Here is a 15,985-nt window from a genome sequence, read left to right on the forward strand (position 1 = left end):
TCATAATTATCCATACTAATGTTCAGGAGGGAGGGAAATCCTGAAAGATTTTAAAGACAGCACATAGGAGGAACTAATTCTCTGATCCCTTCAATGCAACAACTTTTGTTCTTAAAAAGCAAGGATCCTCTGATAAAATAGGGACAAATTCAATTTATATTTCTTGATCACATTTTCACATTTCTAGTACAGATGTTTAGAATCCAAGTTGCTACTCTGCTTGATTTGGAGGAGGATCCCTGAAAAGATCCTTTCTATGGCTCCAATGGCTGCTCAAAGAAAGAAATATGAAATACTACGTTAAACAATTGTATCATAGGCCTGAAAATGATTTATTTTGCTTATTCTCACTTATCAAAATTTTAACGTGCCATATTTCATAAGAAATCCCAGTTTTGATGAATCCCCATTTTCTAAGGAGGAAGGGGAATAGGGAAAATAAGGATTTTACTGAGGAGCTTATTGAAACTTCACAGTGTGTGGTATGAAGAAGATTTTGGGGTTTTTTTCTTCTAATTTAATTCTTTTCTGGAGCAAAGTTCATAGTGTGTCTGTTATGAAGAAGGTCGCTTGTTACTCGAAAGCCAACTGCATGCTAACTAGTAATGAGTTAAATCAGTAAAAATATGAAAGTTATGCTTTCAACACCCAGAAAGGAAGGAATAGGGTGACTCTTCAGTGAAAAATGCTTCTGGTTTCTAAATGTGTCATTTATTTCCATAAAACATTGTTTCACACATACTTGATATTACATTATCATCTAAATTAAAGCTTTAGTTATGCTGTGGTTTGGTAGTAACACTGTTCGGTCAATTTGTAGTCTATGGCCTTTGTGTGAAAGAAGTGGGTACTTAAGTTACATCTGTCTTTAATCTGGTCACATAAAATAGCACTTTTTTGACAAGTACATAATATAGAATTGGTTATCCCACAGCAGCATGGACCTGTGATGCAATGATGTGCTTATTTTATTTAATAGATGGGGAAAAACAGTGACTAAATAAGTTTTAGGATAAGAACATCCTCTTGAAGTTAGTTTTTGGAGATGTGGTTTTTCTACCTGCTACCTCTTTTTGCTTGTGGCTTCCTCTACAATAGCCATAATTTGGCATCGTTTAGTATGGCAAATATTTTGAATATGCATGTACTTGGGATAGAAAAATAAATGCTGCTCTTAGTGATGTTTTCAATGCATATACTTTTTCGCCACTTCTTTTTTATAGGGTCAAAATTTCCTGTGATACTGTTGGATCAATTTTAGGAAAAGGTCATAAAAAAGGTGCACTCTCTTGTTGCCAAATAAGTATATGGATAATGACTAGCACAAGTCCACTTGAATCGTGAACTTCTATTGACTTCATGTCATGTAACACAGAATTCTAGCCTACTTTTCTCAGCTTTGAGTAACTTTTGGTCTAATCCTTAACACAAAGAGTTGTGAAAGCATTTTTTTTTCCCCAAGAAGGAGAACACGGTGCAGAGTGAAAGCCTCCTCCCACTGTTGGGTGTTGCTTGCCATCAGACGCAGGCAGAGTACTGTACCCGAACCTCCTTTAGCAACAAATGTCTGTAACTATCTATTGAATTAGAGAAACTTCCCTCAGAGATGTCGGTGGGAAAGGGGGAAGAAAGAAAAGCTTCATGTTTTGGGATGGTGCTAAATTGTTGAATTTACTGTGCCTGACCGAAGAGCAAAGGGAAGGACTCTGGCTCTGACTTTTGAATTGTTATTATTTTTTCCGTTATGTTTGGGTTGAAAAAGCATTTCTTAGTGTGCAGACTTACTTCTTCTTGCTGGAAACTAGCTTAGAACAGACTGAAACCCATTTCTTCTGGTAGCATAACAAGTGCAGTAAGTAGGTTGGAGCAGCAGTGTAACCTGACTTTACCAGTCAGTGATATTGGGGGGGGTTATCGGCTGCTCTGTTTTTTCTCTCCAATATCACACATAAATTAGGCTGTTACACTTTCATTTCCTTTGTTCATCCTATGGACGCGTCGATCACTCGAAACCCTTCCCAGAGTGCTGGCAAGCAGTCTGACAACATACCCACTGCCAGAGCAACCCCTCGCAGTTTCCTAGGAAACACAGCCGCCGAAATACCCTGCGAAGAGCAGGAGGAAGAATAAAAGCAATGAAGACAGTTGCTTTGGGATTTTTCCCCCTCTAGTTCTTTACTCTTCCAAACAATATCAAATATGTAAGCACTCTACTACAAATAATAGTGTCAGCATGGTAATCGAGTTGTCTGTTGCAACATGCCTGCAATAGTGATGTGCTAATCACTGAAGAAACGGGAGCAAAAATGGATTTCTCTGTCTTTGTGGGTTAGAGTCCAAATTTTATTTCTTGCTTTTCATGTCAGTGATTTTTCAGGTTTTGATAATGTCTGCAGGCGCTGTTGGAGTCCTGTGGTCAGTTCTGAGGCTGACACAGCGAAGCTACAGGGGAGTCATATCCATATTTCTCGGTCGAGGAGAGCCATCCCTCCTCCTAAGGTGGAAGGAGAAAAGGAGAAAATGTTTTTCACCTGCGTCTTTTCAATGTTGACCTTTCTTCAAACCTTTTAAAGTACATTCTGGAATGGCAGAGTTTGAGTCTGTTGCTTACTCAAGTGTCTGCAACAATAAATGATTCTTATAAAGAAAAACATAGGGCTTTATTGTTTGTATTGCCGCTATTGCACAGTGCAAATAGCTTATTTCTACTGCAACTCCATTGGCTTCAGTGGACAAAGGTCCAGGAAAAAACCTGCCACGTTATTTTGTTCCTTGCAGACTCTTTTATGGCTCTCATCATACTAGGACTCGAATTGCTCCTAGATAGCACATTAATTGATGTGAATAAAATCTCTTAGGTTGTTTTAGGGCTTTTTTTCGGTGTTTTCTTTATAGTAGGAAGCGGGGTGACAGTTATGGTGACATTGTGTTGTTACGGAAAATAGTTTCAATAGCTGTAGAGGGAGCCTTCGTTTTCACATAAATGGTTTTTACCCTGTGATGGGCTGTGCATATAATGCAATATGCAACTTTGAGAGCTGAGGTTTTGGCTATCACCTTTATCCTGATGCTTCATGCCCAGGTACATCCTATTGCTGTAACCTAGAGATGGGTGAAGGCCTGTGTAGAGAAATTCTTCTAACCCACTATAGATACCGGGAAAAAATACAGTGGAGTAACTCTAGTGAAATGTGGGCTTCTCAGAAATCTAGAAATTTCAAATGATAGACCAATGTTCCCTTTTTCTGTTAATGTGAAGGAAACTATGATTTTTGCAGACACTGGTATTTTGTTCTGCCTCCTGGAATAACTTCTGAACTGATCCAATTTGATGCAATGACTTTTTGTCTGTGGCGACAGATGTTCTTCTCAGTAATAATGCAGTAATATATACACTGCTAAGTAATGTTTTTCTAGACCTTCTTGTCTGTATCTTCTTGCTAGTCTTTATAATCCGTCTGCAACCAAGCTTAAAAAGAAATCCTCAAAGGATTCTGCAGGTAAAGACTCCATAAATGGTGATGGGGTTATTAGTCTTAGGTGGTCCTAACTTACTCCAAAGCACTCTGATTAAAAGTGCTGGTCTTAAGGAAACCTGGGGACATAAGAATGGGTAAAAATCCAGTGAAACCTGGAACTAACCCCTCGGTGCTATTTTACCTCTCATGGTGCTCCTATGCTACATACGGCTTGAATTCAGGAAAACATTTGTTAAACAATTGCCTACAGGTTCTTTGTATTTTTTAAATTAGAGAAGGGAACCTTTAAGTGGGGCTTTTTTCTTCTTCTTCTTCTTCTTTTTTTTCCTTTCTTTTTTTTTTTTTTTCAGTATCCAGTCAATACGATGGCAGATTCCTGATCCTTCTCCCCCCTTTTGGGTGCCTGTACTTATGCTGCGTAATAGGACAGGCTGGAATCTGAGTCAGAGGTTAGGGAAAGAGGGTAATTAAAGAATTTCCACAGCAACCTGGGAAACATACCACTTAGGCTTGAGTTCAGGGATTTGTAAGGCTAATGGTTTCCCAAATAATCGCTGTGAATACGACTGCACACAAAGAAGTGGGGGGAAGTAGAGGGGCGGGAGAGACAGGGAGCAGATACAAGCTGCAGCTGAAGAATGCTGGCTTTGCAATACTAAGTAGCTGAACAAAGCTGCTGTCTTACTGTGCCTTTCCGTTCCTCCCACCCACTTTGTATTCGTTAATAGCACTGAAATATCATGCTATAGAAAACAGTTTCTGCAGAGGAAACATCTGGCTCCTTAAGGCTCAAGCAGTGGCTTTAAGATTTCCAAAATATTCTTCGTTGTACTTTGTTCTTTTAATTATTTCTAAGAGAATTCTGAAAACAGGCCAGTGGTAAACTCTTAAGTGGAATCCAGGTTTATGTTTTTCGGTGTTTCTTCTGATTATGGCTCTTGATATTAATCTGATTTTTAGGATGGTGTGAAAAAGAATGTTGCTCGGTGGGGAATGGACTGCAATTCATGCAGGTCACTCTATTCCACATCACAGCAGGGCATCAGATTTGGAAGCTAAACTTGTAAACTTAGCAACAGAGGCATGACCCGTAAAATTCACTGAACCCCCTTACAGCACATTAAGAGGTACAGTCATCCAGTGAGCAACTTCAAAGCCAAATCTCTTTGAGCAGCTGTCATGTAGCCTTGGGTACCATTGCTGCTCACTGCACTTACAGCTCTTATTCCGTGAAATTCCAAAAAAAGAGCATGTTGTCCTCCAGCCCTGCAGCTGACGTGCTGGCTGGCTGAGCTTTGGTTGGGTCTAGGTGGGTGCTAGGTGAGGCCTGGAGCAAGCAATGTCCTTTTTGGGTGTTCCAGAAAGGCAGGGGGTAAGGGCAGTAGGAGCTGGAACCTGGGGTAAAGGTAGGGCCTCTTTGGCAGAAAATATAGGTTGTAGGTGAAGGACAGAGGACAAAATAAGCCAATGCAAAACTATCAAGTAGAATTCATATTGTAATAGAGATTTTCTCCCTCTTTGGCCATTCTGTAGGAAGGGGGCTGGCTAGTCTCCACAAAATCTATATAAATGTATATATTTCTGGTTTTTCTTAGTACTGATTTTCTTGTATCTTGAAATTGGTGCACCGCTACGAAGAAATAACGTGCTTACTCTTTTATCCCACTGCAATCTGCATGTATATTTTCAGCCACGATCCCTCTGTATTACAGATGTAGTTGTATTTATGTCTCCAGCTGGGGGCACGATCCAGTTCCGGGTCAGCTGTACTGGTTAAAGCAAGGACAGATGCATTTTGTCAACCCTTCTTCCCAAAGTCTGCCTCCCAGTGAGTTCTTCTGCAACGCTCTCCTTGGCCATGTTTAAAGCCTGTCATCCTGCGCTGGTGTATTCATTCCCTCTGCAGACAAGCACTCGGTCATCTGACAGCATTACCTCTCACAGTCATTTTTAATATCTTTAATGGTTGTGACATGGAGATGGTGTACCTTGAGGGCGACGTCTTGCTTGGAGAACTAATAAAATGTGTTTGGATGGAGTCAGGCTGTCCTTCGGTGAAAAATTCCTCAGCCATGCAGATGAGAATTTCATGGTCACAAGCTAAAGCAGAAACTTTTCAATTTGATTTTTGATACCTGTTAGCCTAACTTAACGTGATTGCATTTGAGGACCAAGCTGTACTTCGGCAAGACTTTTTGCTGTTTCAAAACCTACAATTTCTGCATAAGTATCTTCCTTTGAGTGAAGAAGCCACATAAGAAGGAGCTGCACTAAAGATACTCATCTGAGGACAAATAAGAATACACTAAAATATTATTGTCGTAAAGGCTGAGCGAGACTCGGAAAATTGATACATTTGAACAACAATTACTGTAATACATAAAGCTACCAAAGAAGGATCTTGCTCTCTTTTTTGTTAAAGTATTACTTTATTTGAATGCCTCTTTGGAAGTAAGCTTGTGTGTGTTTTCCTGTCATTCTGAAGAAGAATGTGACACGGAATTACCTACCTCCTCTACAATCCTTTTGTCCTTCCCAGAAGTGTAATTTTTAGATATATGTATACACACATATAGTGATAGCCTTTCAGTGAACACCTTTTCGATCATGCTCTTTGCTGTGCAAACTGAAGCAACCAAATACAGGAGTAGCTTCTGCATCTTTCCCACATGGTTGATTTGTTGGTGCCCCTGTAGGTACCCGCTGAAAGCAGTAAATGAGAGCACATCTTTCCAGTCCTAGAGGAAGAGAGACGTCTTTCATTCTACAGATACAGTTCTAAACTAAAGACTTCACCCGTTATACCCATACTAAACCAGTGTTAATGTTGGTGAATTGTAGAAATACTTGTGAAAATGAAGTTCATAGTCCTGTAGGTTGATTTAATGCTGCAACCACTAGATATGAGAGCTGCTTCAGTGGGATGGATGGCGTTTTCTTAAGAAGAAGCATAAATATCAAATTTTAATGTATTGAGGTTTTAAATGCCTTTTTTAGTAGATGTATTGTTGCATCCTATTCCTTTGTTCTTCATGTTTCCTGAATATGGGGTTTATTTCTGTTTTGTGTCACCCCATATCTCTCAGTTGTTTAGATTGTTTGCTTTTGCTATAGAATGGTAGTACGGGTTTCATAGCACTATTTCCTGTGCGATTTGATTGATGGCAATTAATGTGGGCGGCTACTTTCCCCCTATCTCATTCTCCATATGCCTAATAAAATTATAAAAATAGCTCTAGTTTTGTGCACACGCGTGTGTGTTTGTGTTTAAACAAAGAATAGTTTTGCGTTCTTTTGGCTATTTTTCCAACTTTTCTGAAATGTGTTGCTGGTTTTAATTCTTTCTTTCTTCCTGTGTTTTGCCTCTTAGTCCAAGCTGTAAAAGAACCAAAGATTAGACTTGAAAGGTTTTGCCACTAAGAATGTGGGTGGAACTTTAAAACTTGTGAATGATATGATACATGATCTACAACAAGTTCTCCTTATTCACTTGATGTGTGTGATATGATAAAAGAATATCTCAACTCCAAAGTCAACATTTTTTTTCAAAGCACCTTGAAACCATGTTAATTCATTGTGAGGGAACATAAAGAAACACTTTTTTTACTGTGAGGGCGACTGAGCACTGGCATGGGTTGCCCAGGGAGGTTGTGGGGTCTCCCTCCTTAGAGATACTCAAAAGCTGGTTGGACATGGTCCAGAGCAACTGGCTCTAGATCGCCCTGCTTGAACAGGGGGTTTGGTCAAGATGACCCCCAGCGGTCCCTTCCAACCTCAACCATTCTGTGATTCTATGATAAGTACTGTAAATTTTCTTTTCTCGATATATAGCAGAAAATCCGCTTTGAAATTGCAAATTAAAGCAGCACTTGATTAAGAAATGCAGGAGTACTATTAAAAGTTCTCTTTTCTTTGTGCAGAAACACGAACAGATAGAACAAAGAAACTCTTTAGACACTACACAGTTGGATCCTATGACAGCTTTGATGCTGCAAGGTAAGATTTTTTCTTTTTGGTCGCAATCTGTTTACAAAACCTTTCTGGCTTTTATTTAATTGTTACTTTTTGTTTAGACTTTTGAGGGAAAGAGGGAAGCAGATTACTAAACAGAGCTTCTCAAGATATCATTCTACATCTAAACTGTTTTTTACCACCACTTCTTTCATGTGGGATGGGTCTACAAAAATAGTGAATAATGAAGTAATGAGTGTCACTCTCTTGTGTTCCTGAGTGGTGAAAGAGATCAGCATTTCACAAAAGCAGTATGTTCCAGCTGCTTCTACAGTCAAGGACCACTTAAGTTGTTGGATACTTCACAAGATCAGACCTTCTATATCTGTTCACAGAATCATACTCACGTACAAGAAAACCAAAATAAAATTCTGTGTTTTGTTGTTCTGAATGGTATCTTAGATCCTAAGCAGAAATTAGGTGGATAAAAAGGAGGAATATAGACATTAGAAATTATATTATTTATTTGCAGTTTCTGCTGAATAGTCATGATTTTTAAGCAGGTTCTTCACCTACATGCAAAGCTGGACATACAGCCAGCTTCTGGGAGAAAGAATAATTTAAAAATGCGGAACCTCCATTAGCTGTTGGTGTCTTGAGAAAATTGTGATGGCATACAGGAATCATTATCATTTTCTCCTGACTGTTTAATCACAGCTTGGGGTTTTTTTAGTTTTGAAGAAAACCGCCTTTTTGTAGGAGAATTCTGAAGCATGCGAAGTAACGATGGCAGAATTTTATATAGCACACTAATTTTTAAAAAGGAAAGAAAATATGGTTAATGTTGCTTTTATTATGTGATCTTTATCCTTGTTCTGAGGGTCATGTGTAGTTTCTATGCCAGTTAAACACTTTGGGGAGGGAGGATGGAGTTGAAGTGACCTGAGGTAGTTTGGATACCCAAGATGTCCTGTGTTTGTGACGGTTGGTGTGCAGAGCTCTGAAAGGCAGGGGCCCTGCTGGTTGTCTGCTCCATACAACTTCTAAATATTTGAAAAATATGTAAATCTGCAGTCCCTTGAGTTGTGATTTGAAAGAGTGTTGCAATGTTGGATGAAAAGAGAAGGTTTGGTGACACGGTGGGGGGTAGCACAGGCTTGTGGGTTGGATCCAATCATCTTGTCTTGGAGGCTCTGATGTTCCTGTTGCTGGATAGGGTGTGCCGTTGGGCATCAGCTCTTACTGCTCGGACTTAAGAACAGAGAAACCCCATTTTAACATCTTCTGTATTCCCCTGCCATGATAAGCCAAGTTACCAAAGCTCTTCACTGTTGGACAACGATGTGATTGACTGGGTAGTCTAATAACGATAATGTTGTCAAGAGGAGCTGTTAGTCTGTACCATGAAACACATAACTGTTCTGCAGAGCCAGGTGACTGGTTACTAGTTACATTTCCAGTAAGCAGAGTTGGCTTTTCACAACATTCTTTGAGTGATCGTTATTCTAGAAAATTCATAGCCTGGTCTCTGCATTTCGATGTTAATGGATAGGATTGTTTCTGTCAGACTCAAAGCTGTGGCCACAACATATTGCCTCAGAGATACCGAATGGTTCCCACTTGGAAACCTACTCCTACTTTCTAACAAAAAGATTTTTTCATTTGAAAATGTCGCTACTATCATTTTTTTTTGTGGAGACGAGAGAGCTGTTGATTCTAAAGCATTTGGATTTTTTTTTTTTTGTCCTTTTCCCGAGAAAATTCAGGTCTATTATTAGGAGGGAGCAATACTATCTGCCTTTCTGAAATAGACAATACCCCATAGTTTAGAGTGGTTATTTTGAAAGCAGGAGGTCAAAAGTCATGTTCAGACCAAGGGCTTGAACTTCCTCTCAGTGGTGCTTGAGTAGATCTTTGAACCAGTGGGCTGTTGGGGTTAAATGAATGCTTTTGGGAAGCATGGAAGTCATGGAAAGTCATGGAAACTGTGTGAGATGTTGGGGCGGGGGGGGAAGGGGAAGGTTATTGGTTTATTTTTATATTATTTTTATTATCGTCTTAAGGCGTTGGGCTTGTGCAGAGCAACAGCAAAGCTCTCAAATAATTTACATTGCTTGATTCAGGACCACAGCTGGGCAGGAGAGTTTATCAGATAAAATGGTAGCTTTTGTACAGCTTTATTGAGAAATTAGGTATGAAGTATGTCTGCGGTTGTTGCTGATTCTGGCATTGATATCTATTAATTGTCTGAGCAGTAAGAGAGAAAGCAACGGAGTTCTGGCAGCTTCTGAGTAAAGCAAAGTTTTGAAGAAAACTCAGAGAATCTGAAATCCAGTGGAGCCATTTTGTAGAGTAATAGCGGAAATTGAGAGGGAAAGGCAGGAGAGGGTAGAATTGATGGGAAATTCAAAACAATACAGTAGAAAGATAGACTTTCTTAACATACTTAAGTACAGAAAAGTACAGTTATTTTAGAAATTTTGTAAAATAACACTAGGAAAACTAAAAAAATGTTTTAGTATCCAAGTTGCAAAACCTAATTAGTTGCTGGAAAAGAAAAAGCTTGTTTCTCTGAGACGCATATAATAACTTACTATAATGCAGTATTTGCAGAGAACATACACCGTGATGAGAGGTAAACTTTTTCATCCTTTACAAACATGACATCTAGTGAAACGCTGTTCTGATACTTTTTTTCCTAAACAAAATAAGAGTTTGAGGACTTGCTGTCCTAAAACTGCAATAGCACACAAAGTTGCATTTCAGATACTTGACTGAGGCTGCAAATCAGCTTTTTGTACATCTAAATGGTAATTTTACTGGTGCTTACGTGTTGCTGCTAAAGAAAAAGAATTTGCATTTAAGAATCTGACTGGAGATTAGTATGGCTCATTAGGATGCACCGATTTAATTCCTAGGAGGGGCTTCTTCAGGGAGGGGAATTGTTAGAAGAGGCAAAGAAGATGGCAAACTAACAGCAGTTCTCAGTATTTCCAAATTTGTACTGCTTTGATTGCTTTCTCTGTTGCCATTTCCTGTCAAAGTAAGAGAAGAATATAGTAAAACAGATTTAACTGCTTGCAGCAAAGTTTTAATAAACATTTGTTAGAAGGCAATTGTGCCTGTGTGTTAGAAGAGCTTTGAAACCAAAGTATTCACAGTTCCTTTCTGGAGATGATGTGGGGGAGTGAGGGGAAGTGTCTGCTCCCTTCTCTTTTTCCTTCCCCCTCCCAAAGGGCAAAAATTGCTGAGTAGAAACACTCTGTTCAGAAATCTATATTAATGGGCTTATTCACATGCAGGAAAATACATTGTACATGGCATTTTTCATCTTTAGGAAAATGTGCAGCTTGAGTAATGGAGGTTCATTAAATCCTATTTCAGCTTTGCATAAGAGATCAGTTATCCATACATTAGTACTTCAGAAAAATGGGGAGTATGCTTACTAGTATGTAGAAAGGCAGTGAGACTTGCTTGCCAGTTCAAATAGTCATTAAATATCATACAAATATAATATCTGAAACTCCCAGGTCTAATGTATTATCTGCTTTAAATGCTGACAGGATGCATTAATTCTGTTATGCATAAAATGATGCTGTCTCTTGCAGCTGTCTTGTTCAGCTACTGCTGACATTCCTTTACCTGGATTCTTTTACTATTTTATTAAAACCTTTTATGAACTAATTACTTTCAATCACATTCCTTTAATCCTATGCAGATAGACATATGTTGAAGGGAAGGGCTTTGTTGCAATGGCATACACGAGAGAGGGTGGCGTTTCTACGCTAGCAGGAGCTCTTACTGGACAAACAGGAGGCTGTGGATATTTGTCCCAGTCTGCAGCTCTGGAGGCTGAGGTGGCAAGTGGGATGGGCAAAGTTTCCTTCCGCCTCCCCAGATGGAGCGAGCAGGCGGCACCCAGGGTGTCAGAGCCCAGGAAGTGCATGGCCTGAGGCTGGACTTGCTCGACATGCCTTAGAGCCACAGAGAGGAGCAGAAAGCAGGCATGGAAAAATCATGGAATCATAGAATAGAATCATAGAATAGTTTGGGTTGGAAGGGACTTTTAAAGGTCCTCTAGTCCAACCCCCCTGCAATGAGCAGGGACATCTTCAACTACATCAGGTTGCTCAAAGCCCTGTCCAACCTGACCTCGGATGTTTCCAGGGATGGGGCATCTACCACCTCTCTGGGAAACTTGGGCCAGTGTTTCACCACCCTCATTGTATAAAATTTCTTCCTTATATCTCACCTGAATCTACCTTCTTTTGGTTTAAAACCATTGCCCCTTGTTCTAAAGTCCAGATATACCAATGAAGTTTCTACCTGCTTTTTAACTAAAGTGAGGGAATTGATCAATTATCTCAAGATAGGACAATGAATTGTTCAGTCAGGAAAATCAGAGAGAAGACAGAATTAAGTTATCAAATTAAAATGTGTTAAATTAATTAGTTGTTTAGCTTCAAATGTAAAATGTTAGCACCTTTTTAAATGTGATGTGACTAGTGATAAAGTGGTACCTTAATTTTCACACTCTGGAGACATAAATAAACGAGCAATTTTGGTACTTTGTAAAGATTATAATCTTGATTTGGTGGAAAACATGATCCCGTTGCCTCCAAGGATTTGGAAACTTCAGAAGACAAGAGCGGAAACTTTTACTGCTGCATTAATTGCATCATCTCCCACCCACCCCCAGCAGAATAGTGAAACAGCAAAAGTCAGCAGCATAATTGAATGCCAACTTCAATGCAGTTATGAAGTATGTGATGGAAATGTAAGGTTTCCTGCCTCTTCTCTGCCTTCCCTTTCTTCACAGTACAAATGACTTTCACATCTTTTGGGTTTTTTTTCCCAAACCAGTTTAACTGGTTCTACTCACCTCATGGGAGAAGTTTTCTTGGTGCCTTTTCTTGACACCCTATGGCTACAGCAGTATTAAGGAGAGGATGTAATAATAAATATAATAAATATATATAAATAAATATACAAATATAGAGGTTGTAATAATAAATAGGCGTGTTGTCACAATGTTAATGATGGGACCAAATTCATTTGCCTTCTGCTTTTAGTTCTGTCTTTCTGGATGAAGAAAAAGAGGAAAATTGCATAGTGTAGTCTGGGAGATATGTGTGAGAAAGCTTAATTAAAAGCTTAGTTCATTAACCCTAATGTCCCTACTTGGAGTCAGGTGGCAGCATCCATGTCTCATGAGGGTAGAAGCTGACAGAAGCAACTCCTCAAAAGCCAATTTACATACAAACACGTAACAAAAACGAGAGATTCTTCTCAGCTGTGTATCCCAGCAATTCTCCGATGATGTTGTCATCCGTGCTGTCGGATAGAGCCATATAAGCTTTAATCCCTGACAGCTCAGAGACACTCTTTGGCACAGCTGAAGCCGTCTGCCCCTGGAATTCAGCATGCTCTCTAGTGCCTTTTAGTTTTTAACCCGCAGAATCTACCTGTCGAATACCTCAGTCTTTGCCCCAAAGTCATGATGTAAATGCTGCTCTCTTAATAGTTTAAGCAGTAGGTGTGTTACACAGTAATTACACTTTTTTAGGGGAAGCTCTCAATTTGATGCAGAAATACTTCTATCTATTTTGATATCTGGTTTCATGTGGGTATTTTGCACAAATTGATTTTCTTCCTTCTGCAAAAAATGCAGTTATTCATCACTTAAAACAGATATAATAGATATTTAAAATGGGTGGAAGCCTTTTGAAGAATTCTGGTCATTCCAAGTGATGAGGAATGTAACACTGGACAGGGAGCTAAGGGACCTTTCCCCGGTTCTGGCTCGGCACTGGTCCCGGTCCCATATCACGATGATCTGGGTGTACGTACTTGCTGACCGCTGCTGCTTCTGTGCAGCCATCAGCAGCAATCAAATTCTGGCAAATGGCTCATTAGACAAATTAAAGGAGTGTATAAGAGCTGTTGTTATTTTTTTATATCCACATTTTAGTGTTGGTTCTCCCTAGGCTTGAAGAACAGCAAGGGCGACACCGAGAGAAGTGAGAATAGGTCATTCTGCATTGACATAATTGACTTTTTTCCTTCTTGTGTTGGATGGCCCCAGTTCCACTGCACTAATGTTTTCTGTGATGTTTGTACTGGTCAGTTGATCTCGTGCAGGAGCTGGAGTAAGGATATTAAAATGGATACCAGTCATTCGTAAAAATAAATTCATTATTTCTGTTACTTTATTCCGGGATTGATACATTGATAAGAAGTTGAAAGTGATTTTACAATTCTTAGCTGCAGGCATAGGTTTTAAACGTAATTCTTGGTTTCCTTTTCTTTGGTGGAAACAAGTAAAAACTATTGTATTTTAACATTTTTACATATATATGTAGCTCAAGTTTTGTCAAGGAGATAGTAGCAAAAATATCTGAGTATGCTCATAGTTGTAATGTAGATATAATGTAATGTATATAAAACAGATACACAGATATAACCACATGATACAGTGATGTCGTTACATCTGAGCGCTTGTTGAGGTTTTAATTATTTAAGATCTCCACATATGTGATACTCTTGGTTCTTTTAGGCATAGAGAACAATCAGCACCAACCAAATTATGGAAAACAGAGTATGTAAACTATTTTGTATGTGTGTATTGTTACTTTATTTCTAAAGATATTTTGTTGGGCTTGCCTGAGGCCTGTTCTGAATGAATTCGTGTTCTGTGAGTTTAACAGTCTGATAGCGCTGAACTGCTCTTAATGTGTGAGGCAGAAAGACAAAGGTAGCTCGTTTTTAATACCTCAAGCCTCATTAACTTGAAGAATATAATTGAATACAATTTGGGAAATTATATATATGTTTAAGCAATAATTCAGGCATTGTAGATTTTGTGGAACAGGTGGAGATGTAAAATGTGGAGTTTTTCATTTACAGTTATTTAATTTCTAGTGAAAATGATCTTACTTGCTAATAAACAACTTCATGCTTTGCCTCCCCTGCTGTTGTGTGCTACCATGATGGAGCTTTTCATGTTGGTGACTACAGAAAATATTTGAAGCAATTGCTAAACTAGGAGGTTAAAAGGGGGTGTGTGTATGTATTTGAACTTTTCATTGAAATCTGTAGTATAATCGCATCAAGATGCAATATTAAAGTCTAATACAATTACAGGAAGATGCAAAAGTATATGGTGAGTGGTAAGAGTTTCCATGAACTTGTAAGTGCATTTTTAAAGTTGTTTACTGCCTTAATAGTGAAGTTTGTTTAAAGCACTTCAGTCAGATCCTGCTTTTAGCAACTAATGGTTTTGTAGCTAATGATTACAATTTTAGATGTTTGCCCACATTTTTAGCGGTAAAGTATTTGCAAAGAAAGACCAACAGTTTCCAAGACCAAAGTTGAAAAAAATATGTATATCCCTTCTCAAACTTAAAATGAACATGCTCTTTCTCAGAAACTTTAAGGATCCACCTCTAGTGCTAGTGAAAACTTGTAACTATGGGTACAGAACATCCTGATTGCAAGGGCTGTGATTTGGTGGAGGTGCCATTTCCTGCATAGTAACTGATACTCTCAAGCTCAACAGGATTTGCTCTGTAACTCCTCCGACCAGATGCTGGAGGGCAGGATGGATTTAAATGTCAGAACTGAAAGCAGCAGCCTGTGTCCTGTGCATGGGGAGGAATAAAGTTTTCTAAATTAGAATAGAGAAAAGTTAAGAGAAAAAAAAAAAAAAGGGGCAGGAAAACCCAATGGAAATAAATGACAGAAAGTGAGGATAGCAAGAAAAGATTGTGAGGGTGTGATAGCAGGTTAGTTAGAAACAGGAGCCACACAATTAGATGCAAAGATAGAGCAAAGGAAAACAGGAGTTTAAAATGTTTGTTTTCCGGGGGAAAATAGAACTATTAAGTTTCTAACAATCAGTGTTTTATATCCCTGTCTCCCTGCCTCCACTGCGATGACTTAGCTTCCTCTATGTTACCTTTCATTCCCTGCCCCACTGCACCTTTGGCCGCCTTCCTCTCACCTAATCACCAGATGAGCAAAACCCAACATATGGTGCCGCTGATGTTAAGTGATGCATTTTTAAGTTTTGGCAAGCCAAAAGGAACAAATAACTGTGGAGCTCGCACTGCGGGCTTTCCTCCAGTGGGAACAATGATTTAAACCACTTTTTTTTTTTTTTCCTTTTTCCAGCCAGATTTTCACATATATTTATTGCATTTGTGGAATTTGATCTACAAGGCAAATTCTAAGGGTGACTGACAGGCAACAGATGTCTTTTTTTCCTCTTAAAAAAAGTAACTATTGAGAAGTCAGAAAGGGGTTGACTTTCGTGTTCCAAGTGGTCGCTAGTCACTTCCATTGTGCAAAACCTAAGGTTGATGGGAGGAGAATGTCTTGTTTTGTCTTGGGACAAATAGATGTGCTGGAATTGTATTTCTTTATCAGTTGAGTGGGGTCAAACTGTAAAAAGAGGGATCTGCTAAAGAGCAAGCAGTAGCTGGTGTCAGGGTGTTCACTTGGAATAAAGAAGATCTGGGCTTGAGTCCCATGTGCGTTAGACAGATTCGACTTAA

General features: G+C 39.1%; 1 protein-coding gene across 2 annotated transcripts in view; it reads left to right on the plus strand.

The window, feature by feature from the left end:
• The window catches only part of SHANK2 (SH3 and multiple ankyrin repeat domains 2), a 315,160-nt gene that overhangs the window by 151,111 nt on the left and 148,064 nt on the right, over nt 1–15,985 (plus strand). For both annotated transcript variants that reach the window (XM_074148901.1, XM_074148902.1), the window contains one exon: nt 7,400–7,475. In XM_074148901.1, the coding sequence (XP_074005002.1) occupies nt 7,400–7,475 (76 nt within the window). The remainder of the gene's footprint in view (nt 1–7,399; nt 7,476–15,985) is intronic.

This window comes from Numenius arquata, chromosome 6 (genome assembly GCF_964106895.1).
Source record: "Numenius arquata chromosome 6, bNumArq3.hap1.1, whole genome shotgun sequence".
NCBI lineage: Eukaryota > Metazoa > Chordata > Aves > Charadriiformes > Scolopacidae > Numenius > Numenius arquata.